Source organism: Epinephelus moara, chromosome 24 (assembly GCF_006386435.1).
Source record: "Epinephelus moara isolate mb chromosome 24, YSFRI_EMoa_1.0, whole genome shotgun sequence".
Lineage (NCBI taxonomy): Eukaryota > Metazoa > Chordata > Actinopteri > Perciformes > Serranidae > Epinephelus > Epinephelus moara.
In genome coordinates this window covers 39,308,182-39,333,915 of record NC_065529.1, presented here as the reverse complement: position 1 = coordinate 39,333,915, position 25,734 = coordinate 39,308,182, and the positions used below count along the sequence as shown (strand labels likewise).

General features: G+C 42.1%; 1 protein-coding gene across 4 annotated transcripts in view; it reads left to right on the top strand.

Moving 5' to 3' along the window:
- Nucleotides 1-25,734, top strand: part of phc2b (polyhomeotic homolog 2b (Drosophila)) — a 56,337-nt gene that overhangs the window by 14,156 nt on the left and 16,447 nt on the right. For 3 of the 4 annotated variants that reach the window (XM_050037831.1, XM_050037829.1, XM_050037827.1), the window contains exons 2-9: nt 1,425-1,752; nt 3,851-4,012; nt 4,158-4,235; nt 6,109-6,270; nt 8,071-8,205; nt 8,519-8,813; nt 22,972-23,291; nt 24,622-24,820. In XM_050037831.1, coding sequence (XP_049893788.1) covers nt 1,483-1,752; nt 3,851-4,012; nt 4,158-4,235; nt 6,109-6,270; nt 8,071-8,205; nt 8,519-8,813; nt 22,972-23,291; nt 24,622-24,820 — 1,621 coding nt within the window. In that variant the 5' untranslated portion in view covers nt 1,425-1,482. Of the gene's footprint in view, nt 1-1,199; nt 1,266-1,424; nt 1,753-3,850; nt 4,013-4,157; nt 4,236-6,108; nt 6,271-8,070; nt 8,206-8,518; nt 8,814-22,971; nt 23,292-24,621; nt 24,821-25,734 lie in introns of all 4 variants that reach the window. The other variant, XM_050037830.1, reaches the window with a different exon arrangement.

Below are 25,734 nucleotides of genomic sequence, written 5' to 3'. Positions count from 1 at the left end.
TCCCTGTTATATAGAGGTTGATCTTGTCCTCTGCTTGGAGGGTAAGGAGCTCCCTGACCTCATTGTCACCCCACTTTGCGGACATTTTTAGCTGCTGTTCCTCTTTGAGTTAGCTGCTAACTGCTGCTAGTTGCTTTTAAAATCTCCTGGCAGTGGGTTGCACACATAACATGTAGTCAAAACATTACACCCATCCCGTTCGTGGTCCTGTCCTGCTGACTGTCCCTATTACACATATGTTGATTCAGCACCGTTACTACCTCTGCTGCCCGTTTGAAGACGAGACAACTCTGTCCCCTTATTCCACAACCTGCATCAAGGCAGAATAATAGCGTGACATTCCCGCATTGGACAGGGAGTATAGAAGGTGCTTTAGTTTGGTTCCTGCTTGCTTTCGTTGTGACAGGACTTCTGAATTTCTCATAGATAGATAGATGCAAGCCACAAACCGCTGTTTCCATACACCTCCTCCCACTGATTAAAACAGAGAATCGGCCATAAGTCCAAAAAGTATTTAGTGTTCTACAAATGCCACGTTCCTGTGTGTGCTCTGATTAATACAACTATACAAAAATAGGTGATGTATCATGATTTACTGAGAGAAACTAAGCAATTCTTTGTGAAATTAGACATTCAGCACCCTCATACAGTATAACCTGAATGAAATTATCCTTTGTTTCATAACCACAATTTCCTGCTACGGCGACCATTTGACTGTGAGACTGGCAGTTGAATCAAACTGAGATCAAATTGTCGAACAGTCAACAATTCAGGGTCACCCCCTCGTGAATTCTTAAAACTTTATTGTAACTGAAGCTCACATATATAAGTCAATAATCAGGCAACTATTTTATTGGCAACTAGTTTGATAATTTGTAAATTGTCAATTTCTCGAGCAAAAATGCCAAAAGCACTCTGTTTCCTTCTTCTTATATGTCATGATTTATGCTTTTCTTTTTTCAAATTTGATGTAAACTGGATATTTTGGGGGAGTTTGTAAGCAGTCATAAGCCAGTAAAATGGATCACTTTGAGCTGTGGGAAACTGGCATTTAACTGTTTTGTGACAATGTATAGATAACAGATTAATTGAGGAAATAGTCTTGAGATGAATCGATGATGAAAATAACTATCAGTTGCAGCCCCATATATGTTTTATCTTGCTCACACCCTCTTTCACTTCCTTTATGATATCATCAGATTAAATCTTTCTTGACATTCTACATGTGTTGCTGGCCTCACATTTGAAGTTGAGCTGCTGATGAGGTAAAGTTGTTTCTCTGCTTGTCCATTATATTATTTTATCTGATGAAATACATTTAGTTTCTTGAGTTTGGGTACAAAGAAAACGAACAGTGTGGCCATAGAAATAAATTTCAGTTTCTGTGAGTGTGGCATTTTCTCATGCCGCTCTCCTCTCCTCAGGCACAGGAGAGCCATTCAGAAGAGCCGAGGGTCAAAGGTGAGAAGAGCAGAGGGCACCATGGAGAGTGAGCCGGGGGCCCCTGCCTCCACGGCCAACAGCACCGGGACCACCGCCGCCGCCTCCTCCACCGCCACCTCCTCCAGCACCACAGCTGCCAGCAGTAGTAGTACCTCTAACACTACTTCTACTACGTCTACTACTGCCACTAGCAGCAGCAGTAGTAGTAGTAACACTAGCAGCAGTGCCAGTAGTAGTACTACAGCAGGGAGACAGACGGTGCCTCAGATATCTGTTTACAGCGGGATACCGGACAGACAAACAGTGCAGGTGAGTTTATGGACAGCTTGATATGATCATGATACTACTGCGTGTGATGTGCACACACTCTCCACTGCTCTGCTGCCCTCTGTTGGTGCATATATAACCACATACAGGCCAATACATCATTTTGTAATTGGAGGTAAATAAATGAAATAAGAGGCATTTGTCCTTCGGATCAACACCTCGATGACAAACTCATGAATGGTCATCTCGTATAATCCGTCCAAGTTGTAGGAAGGAATGCTCTCTGTGCTTTAGTGCTCTTGACCCTTTGACCCGGGGATAAGCCCCTACACAGGCTTACCCTCTCCCTGAATAAGGTCCACGCAGCTTTAAGTGCTGAAGCCTTGACAGCAGGGTTTTTGTTACACTCCCCCGTCCTTTTCACGTCCTCACCCAGCTGACAATTAAAAGGCAAACACTATTGTCACCAGGCGTTCCTCTGAGCAGAAAGGACTGCTGGTCAGTTATGGTCAGTGAGAGCTGTGCCGCATCTCTGCTAACAATTTTACCCCCATTTCAAGAGGTGTGGGTCCGGATGCTTCCGTGACACCGTGGATCACAGGTCAACATCCTCTCTGGTTACTTGGCAACCGGACAGAGGGCACTTTCAGAGGTGAAGGGTGAGGAGAGTAATTATCAAGGAGGTTTAGCACTTGTATAATTTGGTGAAGGAATCGTGAGACTTTTCTTGCAGGCATTGATTAAGGACAGGGTTTGTTTATGTCTGTCTGCTTGAAATGATCACAAGTTTGGACATTTTGAAACATCATAACTAGATGTATGTGTGTCTCTCCAGAGTCATAGTCCATGATCTATTACAGAAATAACATAAATTTGATATAATACAGTCATTCAAAGCCCATTTAATTTGACCACGGCAACTTAACTATACAATGAAATTGAATTATAATAGATAAAATGAATAAATCAAAATAAAACTAATAAATAACCACAATTTCTATTTTAAATAAATCAGAAATATCCCATATACAAACTAGTAAACAGAGGCCTTCATACTGGATAATCTAACTCTGTGGAGGGTAACATTTTCTGCAGACTTGATACTTCTTATGTCACTTGCTGGGTTGGTACCATCCATCCGAATTTGGTATTTTCAATAATGCTGTATGTACGCATGTCCCTGTAAATAAAACACACAATCACATAGCTTCAGTCACAGGTTTGCATTAAACCTGGAGGAGTTGGGGCTGGTTAGAAGTTAGCGACTTGGTTTCTAATAAGCAGCTAGCGACAAATTTAGTGATTTATTCAGAGAAAAGGCGAGAAATATATTCATAAATATGTTGTAATTCGTTACCACATGCTGCTCAGAATTACATGGCTCTTGTGCCAGACACAGAGTCTTTCCTCCTCTCTGGCGCAGCAGCACTGTGCAGGATGTCAGTATGTGTGGGGCAGGCAGGAGAAGACGCTGCTCAGTGCACTGTGAGAGTTAGTTGTACTGGGTTTCTGGGGTTTTGTTAACACTCTTGGTTTTTGGATTTGAAGTGCGAAAAATGTTTTGTTGAGAATTTTTCTATTTAATCTAATTCCTGAAGGTGTAAAATGCTTCCATTATCCCAAATTAATGTGCAATGATGCTAGCTACTTTTATTGGAAAAGAGTTAGAAACACTGGTTGGAAGTAGCATTAGCTGCTAATGCTAGTGTTACTGCCTTGTGTTGATGGCTCCACTGTGAGCGCACACTTTGCTGTCTTATATGAGGAGTGAGGTCTGAGGTGCTACCAACATATTTCGTGATACTGTTGCACATTTTGAAGACTGCATGTGCATTGTTAAGATTTCAGGCAGTGTTATATACAGTGACATTTCTTTAGCGTGGGTGTGATGTGGGTGGCTTGAAGCAGGTGGATGATCGGAGGAAGTAGGAGAGAGGCAGAACACACACACACCAACACACACAAGCTAGAGGCACAGAGCTTTTGTTTTTTAACGGCTGTATTAAAATTTGTGAGCAGATCTGTGGTTGTTTATCGATTCTCAGACTCTTCGATTTTTTAACGCTGACTGAATTTAATATACGCTTACTCTGTTTTTGTGTATGCTGCATCAACCATCTCTGTCTGTCTTTCTGTGCAGGTGTTCCAGCAGGCGTTACACAGACAGCCTAACACAGCAGCACAGTACCTGCAGCAGATGTACGCCGCTCAGCAGCAGCATCTGATGTTACAAACTGCGGCCCTCCAGCAGCAGCACAACCTCAGCACCGCTCAGCTCCAAAGCCTGGCTGCTGTACAGCAGGTCAGCAAACGGTCATCACATGAAAGTATCATCCCCACAGTGTAAAGATGATGCTGTTATTGTCTACCCCCTCCAAGACATGTTTCAGGAAATGGTCAATTTCTCTCTTTCTCTCTGCCTCTCCTTCTCTCCTGCTGCATGATAGGCCAGTATCGCAGCTGGCCGGCAAAGCTCTTCACAGAACGGCACTTCATCCCAGCAAACAGGATCAACTCAGGCTACGGTGAGTGCAGTTTTTAGTGTAGGGCCTGTCTCCTAAGAGCCTCTTAAGTTTAAGTTATCTTTGTCCATTAGATTATCATGGAACTAAGTTGATTTTAGCACCAGGATGCTTTGAGGAAACTGGGCGCCACACTGGCTGTGCTACTTCTCTTTTGCTTTGGAAGAGATTCAAATGTCTGTTGGTAACATTCAGTAAAAATGTTCACAAATTCTGGATCTTGTATATTTTAAATGTTGTTTGAAGGAGCTTTATACAACATTCAGAGCATTCATCTAGCAGCAAACAAGTATTTGCTCTGCAAAGATACAGTGGAGTTATGGCATTTTGAGCAGAAGATGAAGTCACGTTACCTCTGTGTTTGTTGTAGTCCGAGCTTCTCTGCACTGCGCTCATACAGCGCTGATATTGGGACGACTTTGTTGTGGAAATGTTGCACCCAGCCTCCATTTCAGCCCAAGGACCCAAGTTTACCACCTCCCAAACTGTACGCAGGCTCATCAGGGCGACCACGATAATTTCCAACATGTTTTCAGCATTTAAAATCTGAATGGTTGCGGTTATGTTCATGTCTGTACAGAGCAGCTGACGATGTTGCAAGGTAACGGGAAACTTTCTAGCCCTTGAGGCTAACGTTAGCTAGCATACTTTTGACAGATCTAAAAACTGAGATTGAACTGATAACATCTTGCCTCCAGCGCTCACTGAAAAAAAGGCAAATTGTGTTGACTGCATCTCCCTTATCATGTTCCCATCTGCACACGTTTAGCGTCTGCTTCTGTTTTTCCTTGCGGCAAAACATTATTAACATTGTCCATTTTGTGTACATCTCTTTTCCCATGATGTGTGTCATGTCAATTTTATTTGTAGCCTACAGCACATTTCAAAGTGGTTTACAGTTAAATATAGAAAACATGAAACAGTGATATGAAATATAAGATGCATATAAAATACTCCACATAAGTAAAATAACCATTCAGCAATCCATAAAGCGTGCACACACACACACACACACACACACACACACACACACACACACACACACACACACACACACAGGATACAGTTAGAGCTCACAAATGGACTGCAACAGGCACACAGAGGCACATGCATACATATGCAAACACACACAACTATCATAAGCCTGATAGAAGACCAGTGTTTCAGACTGCTTTTAAAGGATGATACAATTGCAGTAGATCTCAGGTTATTGGGCAGTTTGTTCCAGAGAACAGCACCATAGTGGCTAAATGCACCTTCACCTGATATAGTTGTAATCCTAGTTACATTCAGGAGACGCATGCTTGATGATCTGAGGGCTCTGTTTGGGCTATAGCTTGTGAGCAGGTCGGAAATATATGTAGGAGCCATATTACTTAGGGCCTTCGAAATAAGCATTATATTTTGAAATCAGTTCTATACTGTACTGGTAGCCAATAGCATGTTTTCAGTACAGGTGTAATGTGTTTGGGAAGTCCAGCAAAAAGGGCATTACAGTGAGGTTCATTCATGCTCCCTCTGGCACCATAACTGTAGTAATATCATTCAGTGTGTGATCATCATTCTTTTCAAATCTTGCAGTGTGTGCATGTTTGAGATCAGAGAGAAGAACATCTGCAAAGTCTCTCCTCACGTGTACGATGCAGCCGTATTTTAAAAATTGGTTAGGATTTTAAAACTCCTGTCCTCCTGAGCCCAGCTTTAGCTGCTAGCCGCCTGTTCAGCCACCTCCATGTTGAGAGCCGTGTGCAGACAACCTCTGAATTATAGATACACTCTGAATATCACATAGGGCTTCTTTAAAGGAAAGCAGTGTATTGATACAGAGCAGAGGAAGTTTATAACCATATTGTCTTGTTTGTCTTCTCCCCTGCAGATCAACCTGACCACCTCCCCAGCAGCAGCTCAGCTGATCAGCCGGGCTCAGAGCATTAGCTCCACCCCCACCAGTATTTCCCAGCAGGCTGTTCTACTGGGCAGCCCATCGAGCCCCACGCTCACGGCCAGCCAGGCACAGATGTACCTGCGCGCACAGATGGTGAGATGTAGACACAAGGAGCACAGCCACTGGCATATTTACATGAGGGGGCATATATACATAAACACAACCTCACACTCATACTGCTTAAATAAACAAGCTTGCTGCAGCTCAGGTTTTTGCTTCTGTGTGTTTTGGGATTTGTGCGTGCGTGTGTGTGTGTGTGCGCGCTTATTCTGCCATAGTAAATGGCGTGCTTTATCCTCATCTCGCCACCAGAGGAGGTGTTCAGATTAATCTTTTGGGCCCCAGAGGGCTCATTACAAACACAGAAGGGAATGTCATGAATGTGTGTGCATGCTCAGAAAACATTTTTGGGGCATCACAGGTGTTCCCTCTGCTGTAGCTTAAGCTTCAGTTGTTTTAACAGAGTTGCGAGGAATACACACTCTTTAATGGCCCCTTCTGCAGCAGGGTGTGTGTAACTTGTTGGTTTCGGCTTGTTTTTCCACACATACACCAATTAGAGGTTCAAAACAGTGTTGGTATATAATTACAATCTGTGGTATCAGTGTTTTCTTTTAAAGGCATTTATTAAGACAAAAAGGCTGCTGTTCTGTTTTAATTGCAAGAAAAAGATTAAAATTGTTGCACGTTCTGTCCAAAACACATGAACAGGGTCCTTTAGCTTCAAGGTCCAGTGTGTAGGATTCAGGGGCATATATTGTCGGAGATGGAATATAACCTAATAAGTGTATTTTCTTTAGTGTATAATCAGCTGAAAATAGGAATCGTTCTGTTTTCGTTACTCGAGAACGAGCTGTTTGCATCTATAAAGGGAGCAGGTCCTTGTCTACGGAGTAGACCTCAGTCTGCAGCCCCTCCAGGCGAGAGCATCGTAAAACACAGATTTTTTTTTTCCCATGGAACTTTTTTATTCAGTGTTTTTACTGGTTTAAATCACCAGGTCTTTTTGTTTTGGCGAGGAAGACACCTCGATGGATAATTCAGCTCCTAGTTAAACCCTCCTGGATGTCTGGATATTAAGTTACCAGAGATAAAAAGTGAACACACATTAACAGGTGCTAGGCCTGTCTCTAAACCCTCTCCGACATGCTAAACAGGTGTTTGAGAAACACAGATTTTTAACATGAAGATGCTTTATTCAGTGTTTTTACCTGTTTCATTCACCTGCTCCACTTGTTTCTGAGAGGAGGAGACCTCTGCGGATAATTCAGCTCCTGGTAAAAAGTTTCAGCTGGTTGCAATCTGCAATCCTGTCTGCTTGCCTCTAAATCCCCCTAAATCTTATACACAGTTCCTTTATAGAAGCAAACAGACATACTTCCTCAAAATGCAATGAAACCCATTGACTAAATATAGTACAACAAGAAAATGGCTCTATCTCAGAAACCACAAGGACCACAATTAAGTATTTAGTATTCATCAACTCATAACAAGTGGAATATCAAAGATTTGCACACACATGCAGAATAAAAATACATTGCATTTGGAAGATGTTTAATGAAAACAATGTTAGTGTTTTCCTCATTTTCTAAAATTCCTGACTTTGATTAAAGTTTGATTTTTCATTAGACACTTGTCCATGTGTCTTGTATGTCTGTACCAGATTTTAAAGCTTTAGATCAAGCAGAACAAATGTTGTGGCAATTTTTTCTGATCCTACTAAAGTTGTTGGGCACATAATCCTTTGCGTGACATTGGTTAGGTTTTTTTTGTGGTCTGGTCTTGTTTCATTAGCCTACTTTGCTATTTTATTGGAGATTAGAGAAGAATCCAACCCAACAATCATTCCCTGACTCATCCACTTCTATGCTGTGTGTGTGTGATTTGTTCCAGGCCCAGCAGAGCAACCTGGTGCAGGTGGCCAGGAGCCTGGGCCGGGCTGTTCCTCTTTCCCCACAGCTCATTTTCACTCCAACAGCCACAGTGACGGCTGTGCAGTCAGAGAGCTCCACGCCGGCCTCTTCACAGGTACACTCACTGGGAAAATGTTATCACTACAAGCTTGTTTTAAGGTCCTGGACCTGATCCCCCTAGTCAAAACATATTCAAATTCAGGGTTGAGCATACCAGGAAGCTCATTGTTTTTAAAATAATTTGTACTTCCTCTGTGATATCAGCTGGGTGATCTTAATATGCCTCCACTGGTTTGCAGCAAAGCAAAATACATCTTCGTTCATTCTGTAATAAACCCAGTTCTGACAGACTAATAATATCTGCTCCTTTAACCCACTGTTTGAAGTCTGTCTCTATCAATAATATCCCATCATTCTGTCTCTCATAGAATCAGGTCCAGAATCTTGCCATCCGCGGCCAGCAGGGGGCGACCACGTCCTCCTCTCAGACTCAGACGCTGCAGGCTCTCAGTCTGAAGCAGAGCCCTGTGCCCATCCAGCCTGCCTCACTCATCAAAAATCCCAGCCAAGTAACGCAGGCCTCCACGGGAGGGAAGGCCACCTCCTCCGACGGTTCATCTGAGGCAGGGAAGAAAGGGGACAGTACGGCAGTCACAGAGGTCCGAGCTATCAACATGAGCCGCAGTGTGACAGCTGTCAGTGCGCAGCCCCTGATTGCTCCAGGTCAGTGAAGTGTGTAAACCCACAGTCTGAGAAGTTCAAATAAGGTTGAAGTCTGAATGTGTGCAGGTCTCTGACCAATAAAACTGATCCTGACAGTGATTACAGCAGGGCCAACCAAAAGAAGGACCCAGACCCCACAGACATAATCAAAGGCATTTACTGTTTGGTCTGTAAAGTGAAAATAAGAGAAATAAAGGGTTTTAGAGCAGAATCAATAAGTCAGTTTATTCAAGTAGTATTTTTGCTAATCAGTAAATAACAACAAATATAATAAATTCATCTCTTCCAGCTTCTTAAATAAGAGGATTTGCTGATTTTCTTCATCATGTAGCTCAAACAACAAAAGCAATTAAAAGATATATTATAAAACATTTCCGCTTTAAAATGTCTAAAAACAACTAAACCTGTCTTATGTATTATGTTGAGTGGTGCAGGCACATTATCCCAAATGTTTCCAACAGTGTTCAAACCCACAGAAACACCAGATGACATGTGAGGAAGGAATTTATTGATATGATATTTTGATATCGATCCAGCTTAATACGATGTGTTACCATGACAAGAGGCTCATGCTGGCCACAAAGCTAACACATACAGTGATTTTATAATATTACAACAATGTTCAACATGCTCATGAAGTTATTTTGCGTAAGATAGTTTTGACCACAGAAAGCTACGTTGGGTTACTCCACTGAATTTCCTACATAATGTTAGCTACAGTAGTGTAAAGGTTGCAGATTTTCTTTCACAAGGATGGCAAAGGTATGACCTGCTTTAATCTCCCTCTGACTGGCTAGTACTTGTTGCCTTGGTTGGTTAGGTTTAGGGGCTGTACACATGCCGCGTTTTTTGCATGCTCAGATTCATTGTTTTTAGTGAGGATGCGTGGCAGGTGCGCTTAAACACCAGAGCAACGCCATCGTTGTCGAGTTCAACTTTTGGAATGCAGCAGTGCACTGCATATCATGTGACGAGGACCAACCAATCACTTCTTCAGTAGATATCAGTCTGTAGTAAATATGGAAAAGTTGTTCATTTTGGTGCAGAGCTGCCAGAGCTTTTCATCTGTCCCACAGATGATAGGCCTATACACAAACAGCTCCTGGAAGAAGATCAGCTCTGCATTCAGGATTTCAGGTAAACAGGCTATGATGCAGTACTTCTTAAGTTTGCTTATCAACCTCAGACGCAACCCACAGCCGCACTCTTGAAAGCTGGCTCAAAAAAGGCACAAAAGTAGCGCCCAGAGGCCAACCTTGTGTTTTCCAGGTGTTTTAAGACGCAGCATGTGTACGGCCCCTAAGGGCAGGTCACGCCTCTGCCATCCTGGAAAAAACAAATTTGCATATGGGTAGTCAAGTCAAGTAAGTTAGCAAGGTAACATTATGTTAGCTAATGTTACTGCAGCTATTCCATTAGAACTAAATGACATAATGTGAATAAATGTGATTAAACGTAACTTGAATACAACTTTAAATTCATTCCTCACCTGTGAACATAATTTCTGCCTCAGTTAAGTCAACTCCCATGATCCCACGCTACTTCACAATGTAATTAAAGTCCGTCTTTTGTTATTGTTGTGATTGAGAGACCCCTAGCGGCAGAAATTACATACTATGCAGTAAAGACATTACCTTTACCCTCAGAAAATTGTAACAGGCCCTTTTCAATATTTTAGAATTTTACAGACCGAGTTGATAATAAAAACAATTGTAAGGTGCAGTCTTAATTGGTAAAGAACATAAATGATGGTTAGATACTCAGACTTACATATCTGTCAATCAGGTATTCCGGAGTTTATCTGATCAACCAGAAGATGCACAGAATTTAACAAGTAAACTTTAGTCAAAAAGTACTTTAAAAAAATCTGTGCATCCCTTTTAAGGCTTAAGTATACTTGCTGCACGAAACGCGTGCGTGTGCAGTTTTCGTGCACGTTTGGCTGCCACGCGTATTTTGCGGTCGTTTGGTGCGTAGACCGCACGCTTTGCTGCGAGGTAGCGTGACACGTACGTGAGATGTAATATTGGCATGAACACTAGAGGCGCTCGTGCGAAGTATAACTAGAGACTGTGAACGTGAGGTCGGATGTGGACTGGTGAAAAGGATATAATGGAATAAAAGATGTAGGAGCAAGGTAGACCCAGAAGATGGCGGTAATGCAACGTAACGGATGGCAACCGCCGTAAAACTCCAAAGAAGGAAGAATTCCCTGTGCTTTTCCTCATCGATTGCTCGCATGGGGAAAACAAGGGAAACAAACTCCCCATGTGATTGGTTAAGGGGCCGCACATACCATCTCCGATGGCGGTGGAGACCTCTCTGCCGAGATCTTAACAGCAATAAAATTCTGATCTCCTCTTCATCGAGAGTGTCCATGTTTGTGTTTATCTGGAAATACACTGTCACCGCCTTATTCGCTTTTCGTGACCTCTGTGTCTGAGTGCTGTGGTCTGCCCCTAGCGGAGACCACCCGTATCGGGCGTTTTGGCTGCATCGACGAACGTCCGTGCTGCAGCAAGTATACACACAGGTGCAGCACACCGTGTATACGTACGTTTGGCCACGCAGCAAGTATACTTCTCGCTTCAGTATTTTTAGACGTGCTAGCAGCATGAGAGATGTAAAAATACAGCCTGATGGCCTGTCCCCTATTGAAATATCTCAGCAATTAATGGATGGATTGCAGGGACATGTTAAACAGAAATGAATGGCAACCAGACAATGAATTGTTATGACTTATGATGCCCTGACTTTCCCTTCTGCACCACCAGCAGGTCAAAGTGTCAGTTATTATTTTAAATATCTCAACATCTACTCGACGTAGATCGGACTAGCAATAAACTCTAGCGCCATCATCAGGTCAAAATGTTAGTTTGTGTAGTTCTTTATTTTATGACCAAATACCTGCAAAATCAATGCATCCCATCAGCCCTATCACCCATATTAGCTTAACATGCTATACTAAGATGAAGCACTCGTCTCACAGAGCTGCTAGCATGGCTGCAGATTCTCCATCTTGTTTTCATCTGACAAAGCGTTCACAGCGGTTACAGAGCAATTGACATGTATGTTAAATGTAAACAGTCTGCTTCTTTAAAGTCTTAATGTTATTTCTGTACAGAGACTGACACTCAATATACCATAGGAAGTTTAATTTTCATTTTTGTGGGCAGATAAATTAAACTGCCAAACTGTCTGCCAGCTGCTGCGTGCTTCGTTTTTTTTGGAAACAGATGTCCATTTCAAACCCTGAAATAGACTGGGCCCTTCAGGCAGCTGTCATATATACAGTGGAAACGTGTTCTCGTGTTTATAGTAAGATTAGATGAGAAAAGAGTTTTTACACTTTACGCTTTTAATAGCTTTCTCTGGGCCGCGAGTGCGACATGTCACGGCCTGTATCACAAAACCATTCACTCACTGAAGGGGTGAAACCAGCCGTATTAAAGAGCGTGTGTTGGGCCGTGTCTGGAACAGTCGAGCTGCTTTGTGAATTAGAAGCTGTGAAAGGCACACTGCCACGCAAGAGTCTCTCTAAACCACTTATTGTGTAATTGAAAGTCAGCAGCTGTGTTATTTTTTTCATTTTAGTGTGAATGATTGTGAATATGCCAGCAGCACAAGCTGATTAAATCAAATTTAGTCCTGTTTGTTTGCAGGATAAGCCCCTTCAGATGCATTATCACATTCAGAGAGGGTCCTGATAAGACATCACATCTCACAGAGTAGTTTATTTGAGCAAGACCGAAAAAATATACATATACCGTGTGTGTGTATGTGCTGTGAGTGGTAATTGTGTTAATGAGTGTACATGACTGTAAACCTAATATACACTGCAGTGCACCGTGTTTATGCATGCTGTTGTTTTCCTCTGCCTATTCAGATGTGTGTGTATGTTTTGGGTCTTGTGTGCGTGTGTGTGTGTGTGTGTTTGTGTGGGGAAAGGGAGGGGGAGTTGGGATTATCTGAGCGTGTCAGTGCACAACTGTGTCTTGCTTTGTTGCAGTAATGGATTCACATAAAATGAAAGGGAGGATGGAAGCTGAAAATCTGGCTGCATGCTGTCTGGAAAAATTAACGTGGGTTGCCATAGCAGCAGGCCATGAGGGACAGGTGTGCACATGAGATGCTGGGGAGTTAATACACTATGGATCAGGAGAAGGAGAGGCTGTAAGGCTGCCTGATGGGATTCAAATTAGGATAAAAGCGTGGATTCAACTTGGCTGTGAGTGGGTCATTACGCACTTTGATTTCCAACATAAAATCAGGGGAGACTTTTGGTACTGACGCGCCACTGTCTGTTGTTAATCCAGAATTTCAGCAACTACTTTCATGATTAATGGTTGGTGTCCTGTTGTGGTTAAACTGTATAATTTAGCTGCAGGAAACCAGAGATTTTTCTGGTGGTTGAGTTCACATCCTGTCCATAATAACCTTGGCTTTAATGAGGAGATATTATTAGACTCTGTGACTAATTTGTCAGTATTTTCAGCATTGTTAGGGTATCTTAGGGAATTATGCACAATATTTATATTTCAAATTAAGTTAATTACTTACTACTGTCAAGAAGAGCATTGAGTTACAGTACTTCACTACTGTGCTACATTACTTTTGCTTTCTGTCTTAAATGGGTTGTGCTAGGCTCAATGTTTTGGGTTAATTGTAGTCTCGTGTAGACAGACCTGTCTCCACAGAACTGTGTGAGAAAGGCCTGAAACATAAACCATATAAAATGAGGGATGTAGCCACTGTGATGTTGGTTTGTGGACTGCCGTTTTGAAGCTTCGAGTTTGGCATAATGGCTGTCATTATCTTTGTTTTTTGGAGCCAGAAGTGATCATATTTGGACAAGAATCTGGCCCTGTGGAGGAGCAAGGAGTGGATCTAACTGAGGATCCGAGGAGACTATGGGCAGATGGCCTGTCACTTACTGTAAAGCTTTATTAAGACTTTAAGTCTCAATAAAATTAAAACAGATGAGTTATAAAAAAAAAAAAAATCGCCCCCTGTACAGTTGTCATGAATGTTGAAATTGGCAATAGAGACCAAAATTGTTTTTGTGCCAGGCTGTAAAGTAAAGTTGAGCATTTTAACGAGGGTGTCTTTGGGGATTGACTCACTTCTGGGGTCAGTCTCAAGTGGTCATTCAAGGAACTGCAGTTGTTGTGCCTTTGCATTGACTTTTTTAGCCCTGGAGGTTGCTACCGGGTTTGGGACATAATTGTATAAAGAGAACTGGATACAGCGTTGGAGGCAGGGCCCCTTTCATTCCTTTGAAAGTGGTGCATGAAGCCAAAATGGTTCAACTGCCATGTATAAAATTACCTGGATCAATGGCGCTGCTTCTGCCCTCTGTGGCCTATTGAGCAGGCGCTCTAGAGACTTCTGCAGGCCAAGAAGACTTCTTCTGGTTTTGTACTCAGCTAACTTGAATGGGGATAAAGTGATTCAGTCGTGTGGCTCTTCTAGACTTTGCAAGTGTTATCAGAGGGAATGGATTAAAATACGGGCAGTGAAATAAATTATTTTGCCAGGGTTGTGACACTCAAAAAATATGTATCCACTGATTTACAAACATCTGTTTTACCATGTAAGTCAATGGGAAGAATTATTTTTGGATCACAGGGCGTCACGTGACAGTGTAATTACACCATGCGGCTACTACGCAAATTGGCTTCAAAGCGCAGTACACTTCCTGGGAGCCTGATCTGGAAGCAGACATAATCATTTTGCGAGAGGGAAAAAAATGCTCTGGATTGTTTGTATTTTTCTAAGCCAATCACATTCGTCCTGGGCGGTGTGCACACATGGTGGCTAACTGTTAGCATCACACCGCTACTGTTTCCTAAGGGTTATTATGTAATGGTTCTTAAAGGGATCAACAACAGAGTGAAGTCGTTTCGGTATGGGCGTTAGATTGTTGAGACCATTAAAAGGCTCAGTGTTGGGTGTTAGCACTGCAGCTAAAACAAACAGAAAGTTTGCTGATCCGGCTGGGAGTCGGGATGGTCCAGGGAACAGACACCCAGCATAAAAAAGATGGTATTCAGGTATCGTTAGACTGGAGATGTTTCGAAAGATGAGGCAAATCAACACCGACTGGCTGTTTCAGAAATCAAATCAACATCGGGTGTTAGAGTCCAGTGAAATGGAGTCTGGGCTTTTCCGAGGTGTGTTTACAAGTTGTTTTGTTTGCTGTAGATCTCTAGAACAATCCACAGAAAGAACAAAGCAGGCGTGTCTTGTTGAACAATCAAAAGTTTCATCAAAACTTGCCCTTTTCAGTGTGTAGGTTGCTAACTTTGAGGTTGATGTTGTTCCCTTTTGCGAAGGGGATTTTGGAAACAGCAACACACAGACAGCCTTAAATAGCCAGCCAATGTCTACATCCAGTGAGTCAGACTAGATTTATTGTGGAGTAAACCTGCATTTCTAGCATAAATAGTCTGGATAATGACAAAGTTCTCTTGAATCTCACTTTCTAAATCACATTAAACACATTACCACTCATTATTTTGCTGATCTGATGTTTCTGACATGACTTGAAGGCAAGATAAAACTTGGGAAACAAGTCTGACAGATGACATGCCAATAAAGGATAAAGAGACTCAATAAAAAAGCAAATCGCTGCAACCGTATCACTAACCGTAATGTTATTCTTGAAATTCTACCTTAAATCAAACACATCTTTCCCTTCATCAGTGCTGAACTTGACTCCACAAAAATTGGAGAGGTGTGATTAATCGTGTCTGCTATTTTTGGTCATCAGTTTTTCCTCTTGCTTTTCAAACAATGGCAGATGATTTCAGAGCAGTGCCTCTGTTACCGTGAACATAACAGACATTCCCCTGAATAGGACTTGGACTGGAAACAAATGTTGCGTCTGGCTCGTTGCAGTAAGCGTTTGTCATCGCCTCCTCTTGGCACTCAAAAGCAAGCACCTTACTATGAAAACCACAGCAGGGAACCCCCAAAAGCACCATGCTCACAGATGAAAAGACCAGATCTGCACACTCAAGTCTGTTTTGGCATATTTATGTAGCTGCTAGCAACAGTGTCAGTTGCCAGTTTCACTTGCATATTATTACAAAAAAAACCTGGAAAGGCAAGAAAAAATGGAAACCCTTCAACTTAATGCAAAACTAAAAGACCCAGTGTAATGAAAAATACATTTTCCCAGTTTAAATCATGTGTCTCTGTGTTAATTGATCATTTATCTTTTATTATATACCAAACATATGTCAAAAGAATCAGTATCAGTTATTTTTACATCAAAATAAATGTCTTTTGTCTTTCTGTACAACCAGGTAAATGTTTGATGACTCATCCTGCACTCAAGGGTGTTAACAAAAGATCATCCAGTCTAATGAGAATTAAGCTAGCCACACCGGTCATTTAATATCACACTTCACTATTTGTGGGTTGTAGTAGCAATATGAAAAGAGATAGGAAGAGATGTTTGTTTGGATATCATTGAGCTAAACCTTTGTTTTCATTTTCAAAACAATGTGGCGGAGGTCTAATTTATTTATGTCTCCTTCATCTTCCTCCTGATCTAATGGCGAGGGAGGTTTGTATGGAACCAACAATGTGTTCCGCTCTAGCTCCGTATCGCACTGAACTCTAAGCCAGCCCATTTTCTAGCAGTCCAATCCCGCTCACATGCTCTATTTCACTAGGAAATGTGTCACAGCGCAGAAGCTAAAGACCCTCTAAGTTCTGTTTCACTGGTTTCAGTGTGTAGGATTTGGGAGGATATATTAGCATATATAAAAAATAATATGTTGGGTACACACTACATGATATCAGCCCGATTATATCCCAACACAGTGTCATGCTGTGTCAGCCCGGATCGTGAACAACAATGAGTGTCGTACATAGTAGACGACAACAGATGCCATGTCTGGGCCGCCTCATGACGTTCCAGCAGAAAGTCCCTTCATTTTCTAAAAAGGCTTTTATTGTGAAACATTTGCAGGAACTTGTTGTGAAGGATTTAGTGACTTGTATGATTTCGTACGGTACTTCAAATGTAACTACTGCCATCTAGTGGCTCTTTTTATATTACTACAATAACATTTCGGCTGGCGCATGAACAGACACAGTGACTGAAATAATAGTAATAATTATAAAAAATAGGACAAGAATAACTCGATGACATCACACACGTCGTGAACGACGACCGGGGATGATTGGTGTGCACCATCGTGTAGTCTGTCGGCCAAGTCACGGCACGATTTTATGACTCCACAATCCCCTAATCTGACAAAGTGTCTAGTAGTGTGTACCAGGCATAAGCCAGCCCATTTTTTAGCAGTCCAATCAAATGCGAAGGATTTGATTTAAATCCATCTTTTACCTGTAAACCGCTCAAATGCTCTGTTTCACTGGGAAATACGTCACAGCACAGAAGCTAACGACGCTCTAACTTCCGTTTACTGGGACTTTAAAGGTCCAGTTTGTAGGATTTTGGAGGATGTATTGGCATAAATAAGATTTTATATAACAAGTATGTTTTCTTTAGTGTATATTAACCTGAACATATGAATTGTTGTGTTTTTGTTACCATAGAATGAGCCATTTGTTTCTACATAGGGAGCAGGTCCTCGTCTGTGTGATCTCGGCCATGTTTCCACAGTAGCTCAGAACAGACAAACCCAAAACTGGCTCTAGATAGGGCCATTCTCGTGTTCATTTTGGCCACCGTAGTTAGCTCTTTTTTGTTTATCAGAAAATTAAGCCTCACCGTAGAGTGTACAACTGCTAAAATACTGAGGTGTGTGATGTGGTTTTCTCCTTGAAAGGTAGATTGTTTCAAAGCAGATCAGGAATAGGATTAATTTAGCCAGTGTTCTCTTGGTGCCCACTTGATGAAGGATCTGCAAACCAGATTTTGAGTTGTATTAAAGTGAGGAAAGATGGCGTAAGGCCCGCTGTTGCTCTGTTGTTTTAGGTTGGAATGTGTTTCATGAATGTAAGCCAAAGCGGCAGCCAGTGAGAATGTGGAAACTCAGGGATTTTCCAGGGCCTGGTGCGACAAACCCATCAGGAACGTATACTGTCCTCAACCGCTGGACATTGTGCAACAATGCAGAGATAAAGTAAAAGGTCTACGCACTATAACTAAAGGGGCGTGGAGACCCCTGCCACATACTGAATATTGTATGATTGCATGTGTGTATAAACAGTATGTGTGTGGGTGGAGGGGGCGGCTGAGTCATTCCAGTCCTTAATCCTGAGACCTTGAGGCGGAATAGCGTTTAAATGAATTCCCCCAACTTCCTCTTCTCCCAAGTCTTCTCTCCCTGTTCCTCATTAGAGTCTTGAGAAAGTGTCAGGATTCACAGGGAGGGCCGGTCATATCCGGTGTGCACTGATTCAGAAATCCCCCTCCTTCACTCAGACTGGAGCTGGAAATCTCTTGCTACCTTATGACTCTGTGAGATTTGATTAAAGGTGCTTCAGTTAGATTATAGAAACTATTACTGATGCTATTTTACTCACATGTGACAGTTACATATATGTATATATAATTTTTTTATTTGATGGTCATATTTACACCAGCATAATCATTAAAATCCACCAAGAAAGAGGTCATAATGTTGTATCTTGAGTCTAATGTGAGTAACTCAGAGCACAAAAACATGTTTTCAGTCACAGAATAAGAGTGCAGATCCTGTGCACGTCTGAGTTCTTTCACATGCCCTGTTGTCCCTGAGTAGTGCCACAGTCACATGGTTTTTATTGTCCCATTAATTTGTCCCCAAACGTCCAGGAGGTAGGTCGTGAGAAGGAGAGAAACACAAAAAGTCAGTGTGTTACAGAACAGTAAGGAACTCCTTAAAGGTTCTGTATCTGTCATTCAGAACAGTAACACAGCAGCAGACCTCTGTTTGCTACGTAAGGATACAATGGAGTAATGGCGTCCTGAGCAGAGAATGAAGTCACACTACCTCAGTGTGTGTTGTAATCTGAGCCTCTGTTTGTTGTCACAGGCTGTAGGCTGGTCTGGTTGTGTGTGCATGTGTGTATCCCACTGGCTAGTTCATCGCCGCTGTGTTGCATTGCGCTCATAACAGAGTTTCCATCCCTGGTTAACACTGTTACCTCTGTCAGCACCGCTGCTGCTGTTTAGCACTGTTTATGAAGTTAGTAACATTAGCTGTTAGCTGCCAGCTCAGCTAGCAGCTAATCGACAAGTAATAATTGCCCTTATCCCTGAAGTATTTGGGTAACGTCTGAATTTACTGAAGCCCAGCTAGGAGTCATCAGTTTACTGTTGATCTCTTGGTCAGTTGATCAGTCCACCACTTTGTTCCAGACCATAGACTATAAAAATAGTGGACATGGCTATGGTGACGTCAACCATTGGTTTGCGGACTCTGTTTTGAAGCTTTCAGTTTAGCATTGCGTCCATTGCCATCTTGGTTTTTGGAGCCAGAAGCGACCATATTTGGGCGAGAGGCTGGAGCAAGAAAGAGCAAGTGGCAGATTGACTCGCTCTTGGAGCAAGCCTCAAGTGGCCATTAGGGGAACTGCCTTTGTTGGGCACTTCACTGTTGGCTTTATTTTTTAGCCCCAGAGGTTGCTGCTTGATCCAGACAGAAATATCTCAACAACTATTGGATTAATTTAACAAACATTCATAGTGCCCAGAGGAAGAATCTTAGTGATGTTGATTATCCCCTACTTTGATGATATCGATAGATTTAATAGTCCAAAACCAACGCTATTAAGTTTAGGCTTGAACCTGAGCATGTAAAGCATTTTTTATTTTTTTTTTCACTGTAATTTTATAAAGGAAAAAAAGTCTAAAAATGTGAATTTTTTTTCACTGTAATTTTATAAAGGAAAAAAAGTCTAAAAATGTGAATTGTCCTGTTTTTTTTTTTACTTCTCTATGACAGTTAAGTGAATATATTTGGGTTGAGGACAAAACAAGACATTTAATTATGTCATCTATAGCTTTGGGAAACATTGATCAACATTTTTGACCTTTCCCTGACTTTTTAAGACCAAACAACTAATCCATTAATTGACATTAAAAGCTGCAGCCCTAGAACCATCTAGTGCTGCTGGATGTCTCCAGTCATCCCAGGCTCATATCCCTCCTGCTCTTAACATTGTAAAATATCCCTGTACACCACAGATAACCAAATTTTCTGTTGGTGGGTTCCACTGAGTCTCACCATGTGAAAAAGAAAACACTTTTCAGCAGATCCTGTAGCATTAAAGAGACTAATGACATGCAAACTCTGCTGGATAGAAACATCTATATATTCCGCAGCAGGGCACAGACTGCGGTTAGTGCCTCACAGGGAAACTTTGAAACCAGATGGAGCCTATCCCACACAAAACATCATGAAAAGAACAGGGGGAGGGGGAGGGCGGGGGCGAGGGGGATTTGAGTCAAACGCTGATGGACTTGGCAGTTTTCCATGCTTGGATTTATTAGGGGGTTTATTACCATCGCCAAACACACCTCCATGTTCACACGGCTCATATAGCAGGAGCTACTGTGTAGTGCTGTGCTGCAGGAGTCATTTCATGTTTGGGTTTCAGTTATAACAATGAGTCATTTAGTTTTTAGTATTTCCTGGTGGAGTTATTAAAGATCAAGGAGGCAGCAGAGAGGCTCGGACCTGCTGACTCAACATTAACCCCGTAAAGAGTGTCATGGACAGCTGGCTCTGCATGTTCGTTTCTAGGCATTTCTAATATTAGACTGGCCTCAGGCTACTTCCGCTGAACCTCTCTCTTACTCAGACATGCTCCCACAATACAAGATTGATGTGCTGTGTCTCGGGCAAGTTATGAGCTCGGGATGTCTTTTTACCCACAGCAGCGCAGACAGGTGGTGACAGGCCATTTTGAAACGATTTGTGAGTAATGGTCAGACAAAAACCGCAGCAGAGGGCCTCTCAGTGCACCTTTCAGCGAGCTCTTAATATTACATCCTGTCAACATGGGGCACACAGGTGAAGGCAAAGCTACAAAACAAGCTCTTTTGTGCAGACGTCTACATTTTTCAGTGCTCCTGATATACACTGAGTGTGAGCACGCAAGAAATAAATATTGCTCACAGTTTGTAACAAGTCTGACTCATGGCTTTTGACTTTTCTGAATTACCTTATAGAAGAGAATAATGTGTGATAAGACTTTAGCATGCAGTGTGTATTATGTAATCTTTGTTGAACACTGGGCCTGAAATGATTACTCCCCTAATAGGGAGAAAAAAGCTAGAAGTGACGTCCAAGTGCTTATTGTGTCCGATCCACAATCCAAAAGCCAAAATTATTTAACTCATAGTCACATAAAACAGGCAAAAGCAATAAATATTCACATTTGAGAAGCTGGAACTACAGAATGTTTTACACTTCGGCTTCATTAAATGGCTTAAAGGATTCTGATTACCACTATGTCTGCAGAAATTCTCCAGTAATTATTTGTTGATTGTTGAAGTTAGCCCAAAAATTGAGATCAGATAATAGATATTTTTTAATTGCTTTATGGCCAGTATGGATAGGAAACATAATTAAAGGACTCTTTCGGGGCACAATACTGTTATGATTATGAGTACTCAAGGCGAACAATAACTGATACTTGAAGTGATAAACATTTGCAGTAAAAATGAAAATCAAAATTTGTCAAAAGTTTTAAACAACAAAAACTCTCAAAAACCCCAACACAAAACTTTAAGTGTCCTTAAGCTTTCTATGTTTAACTAAATGGTGCAAAAGAGAACATTGCTCTTCCACCTTATTTGCATGTGTTGCAGCCTGTCTTCCCTGGTGTTGATATGTCACTCTGCATTTTCACCTCCAAAAAGATTTTTTGTGGTGGGGTTTCTGTGCCACTGTGTTGAGTTTCTGTGAAGTGCAGTTATGTTTGATTGATCCACCTGAATCACACATAAAACATGGCTTAATAGTGACAAGATTAAATAAAAGTGCATTTAGGCTCCATTATAACTCACAGACAAAACAGTTGTCTTCTGCTAGATTCGTTTTCTCCAGAAATACAACATGCTAACGTTATTAGCATAAGCCTATGACATTTTACATTGCATAAATTAGCCTAGTGGCTAGCAGACAGTGACTAGTGTGACAGGTCCTTGCAGTTCTCGTCCTTATACCCAAGTTTCATCCAGTAACTACTAGTAGACTGACGGGAGAATGTTATCACCAGAAACAATTGGTGTCTTCTGCAACTTCATCATATTGTGATGTTCAATTTCAGTAATATCTGCTGCCTTACATTCTACAACCAGCTTTGCTCGCTAATCGGAGTAGCTCCAGTCTGTGTTTTTTCTCTGTCAGTGGCACGGCAGCCCTCAGTGTTGATAGGTAATTACTTGTAACATGTAAGCAATCAGATACTGCTGTGGACGGGACATTGAGCAAGACAGCAGAGGACGTCGTGTGTGTAACTGCAGACACGTTCCATTTGTGGCCAACACAACTAGAACAAGACAAACCCACTATCACAATGGTTATCTGAACCCTGCTACAATGCTACACTGTCGTAAATGAATATGAGGCCAAACATAGCAATAATCCACTGTATATTACATTATACATGAAGACAAGATTCAGCTTATAAGTAACAAGATGTAACCCTTACCCTAACCTTAACCACCTCTCTTTTAAGCTAATACTTCATGGCTAGCTAATAGCTAACTTAGCATTTTCATTGTGGCTTCCACCTCCTTGGCAATAGGCAAAGGGGGCTGATTGTGCACTGGTTAGCGAGTCATGTAGCTAATGGGTTGGTCACATAGCTGCTCCAGCTGCAGCTATACCTACTTGCAGCTTGAGTGGTGCAACATATCCTCATTCACCACTTTGTATATCCTACAAAGTACCGCCCCACTAATGATGTTACTTATATAACATGCCTGCAGACAGAGGCAGGTGGCAGCACCAGAGCCAAAGAAATGCATTTTTAATTAATGTATGGTATCGGCCGTCAGATGAAAAGAATCATAAATCTAATAATCAGAAAAATGCCAAATATTGTAGCCCATAATTGGCCAGACTGATAATCAGTGGATCCCTACAGTACATATGGCATGTGAGACACAACAGAAGTGTCTGTCTGTGTTTTGTAAATTCCCTGAATCTAATAATAAATATTGGTTTTATTCTCGTTCCAGCGTACACGCAGATCCAGCCCCACTCCCTGGTTCAGCAGCACAAGCAGCAGCAGCAGCAGCAGCAGCAGCAGTTTGTGGTCCATCAGAGTCAAGCTTCCCAGAGGACAGCAGGCCAGCTGCTGCAGACAGCCTCCATTCAGCCATCACAGCACCCTGTCCCCGTCCTGCCCAAACCTGCTCCACACCAGCCCTCCACGCCCAGCCAGCAGGCCACCATCTTCCACTCCACCATCAGCCCCCACGCCCTCCACTCCTCCCTCAACCATGCCAAAGCTCAGCCCGTCCAGCTCACTGCCATCAACCTACAGATACAGCCAACGGTGAGGACACTTACACGCACACGCCAAGGTCTCAAACAAAAGAGGTTTTGAGCAACTTAAAAAATATATTTTGTTGTTGTTGTTTTTATTAAATCAGTAGTTGCCAGTGTCAATGATCAGGTTAGATTCATAGATACATGTTGGTGTAAAGGCAGGTCAGGGACTTGCCTCTTTTCTTATATAAATTTAGTTTAGTTTAGACACACTGGACCATGTTTTGGCAGGTACTGTTACGAACAGGGCAGGTTCCCCAGAATCCCCATGTCCCAGTGTTTCTGATGTATACTATTGATGCTAAAATTATGTAATGGTGCAGCACTGTTGTTCCAGTCTTTACAGAAAACACTGGCAATTGGGAAATAATTTGTTCTTAGCCAAGGCAGCAGCGCAGTGCCAGGGATGGCAATGTTTGGCTGTCGGTTGGTCCCCCCATTCAGTCCACAGTGAAATATCTCTACAACTGTGAAATTTGCTACACACTTTCAAGCCAAGCAGCCACCTCCAGGGCAGAAAAATTAAGCCAAATCTGCAGTTCTTCGAATGGCCGCTCTCTGACATCGACTCAACATGCTGAATTGGCTGAAAAAGAGCTGACAAGGGCCAGCTAGTTGCAACATTGCGGGACACGCCACAAAAATTAGGGCAACAGATGCTCACCAACAGCCTGACCATCGACTTGGTGTGTCATTTGTGAGCATGATAGCATGCTAATGTTAGCATTCAGCTCAGAGCATAGCTTCACAGTGCCGCTGGTGAGGCCATAGACTCATTGTCTTTTTGGAAATGATTTACTTTATTTGGATATGTGAGGAAAATTTAATAGAAACACTGACAAAAAGTCAATTTTCTGAACTTGTAACATGTCTCGTATATCTAGAGGACGGTATAGGAGGGTATCTCTTTTTCACAGTAGCATATCATCCATCGTGTGTTTCCAGAACTGCTTATTTTTTATGATTCATTTTTTTGTCCTCCCATTTGTTTATAATGGGGCACGACTTTCTGTCCTACTTGACATCCTGACCTTTTGTGTCGCCAACATTCTTGATGTTTTTTTAAAGTGGTAACCAGCAAAAGAAAAACTACTGATCCAACAACACCCACCGAATCAATGTCTACTCCAAGACTTACATGTTGAAAAAACAGGAATCTTCTGAGTTTGGGATTCCTGGTGTAATATTTTCCCACTGCTGTGATATTTTCCAAGCCTAATGGTTTTCACTTTTTGAGTCACTGACATTAAAGGTACCAACAGTCCCTGATCTGTCTCTTCGCCACTGTCTCAGACGTTACTTTCTCATGTTTCCCCTCTTCCTGATACACATCGTAGGCCTCTCGTCTGGTTCAGGACAGCAAAGATAAGCCAACCTCACTGGTGGTCAGAGAGACATGTCCAGCCCCCGCCACCCAGCAACAGCAGCCACAACAACAGCAGCAACAGCAGCAACCTGCGCCTTCGCCATCACAACCCGGCAAGCCCGTAGAGCAGCCCAAGGTTGACCCAGCCACGCCATCTGTTCAGCCACAAGGTAATGACTCAGCATGACTTCCTAAGCAGCTAAATTACACTTTGTAGAGTACTCCAACATTTTGGTAAATAAACTTTGTAACCAATTAGCCGCTGGGACAAGAAGTAGCAGTTAAACTAAAAGTTTTCTCCTTGTCAGAGAAATTGAACCATTATTTCTGCTCTGCCCTGCTGGTATTGGCCAACTCTTGGAGACCTTCAGTGGAGAGAAGGAAAATCGATGCTGATTTTTACTTGTAATTCAGAACATGTTGTGTCTGCAGCACATTTAGTCTCACTACTCTCTGTCTCTTATTGCTTAGTTTGTTGTTGATTTCCCTGAGCTGCGGCCAAAAAGCTCACCTGATAACCACAATTCCCTCAGCTCTGCCATGTTGTGCACAAACATTTAAACCCACAACAAAAACATCACAACAGCAGTAATATAACCAGACTCATAATGAACACTTTGTTTTGTTGTGTGTAACTTACATTGGAAATAATTTGACACACACTGTTTCCTGTGTGAAGGCCCGGACACACCAAACTGACATCAAAGAACTAGCAGCAATGAAAGCTGACTGTTGTGTTGCCTCACGTCGCCACGTCTCGCCCAAAAAGTGAAACATGAACACATTGTAAAGACTCAACTGATGGCCAGCCAGCATGTACGTTCTGCGCCTGCATGAGAGGAAATAACTTTCCATACCAGCAGATGGTGGTATTCCTTTTTCAAAAAGTGAAACCAGAAGGCCATTTTTACGATAGTTAGCCAGTCAGCACATTGACAACACGAGCCGGTATTGATAGACCAAAGCATATTTACCGTGTGCCACTTAACAATAACTCAAACCATCACGAACTGTTTCTGCGTCAGAGTTCAATGGCTAAAGAAATACAGTCTAACCTTATGCAACAAGTTTGTTTTGGTTTCAC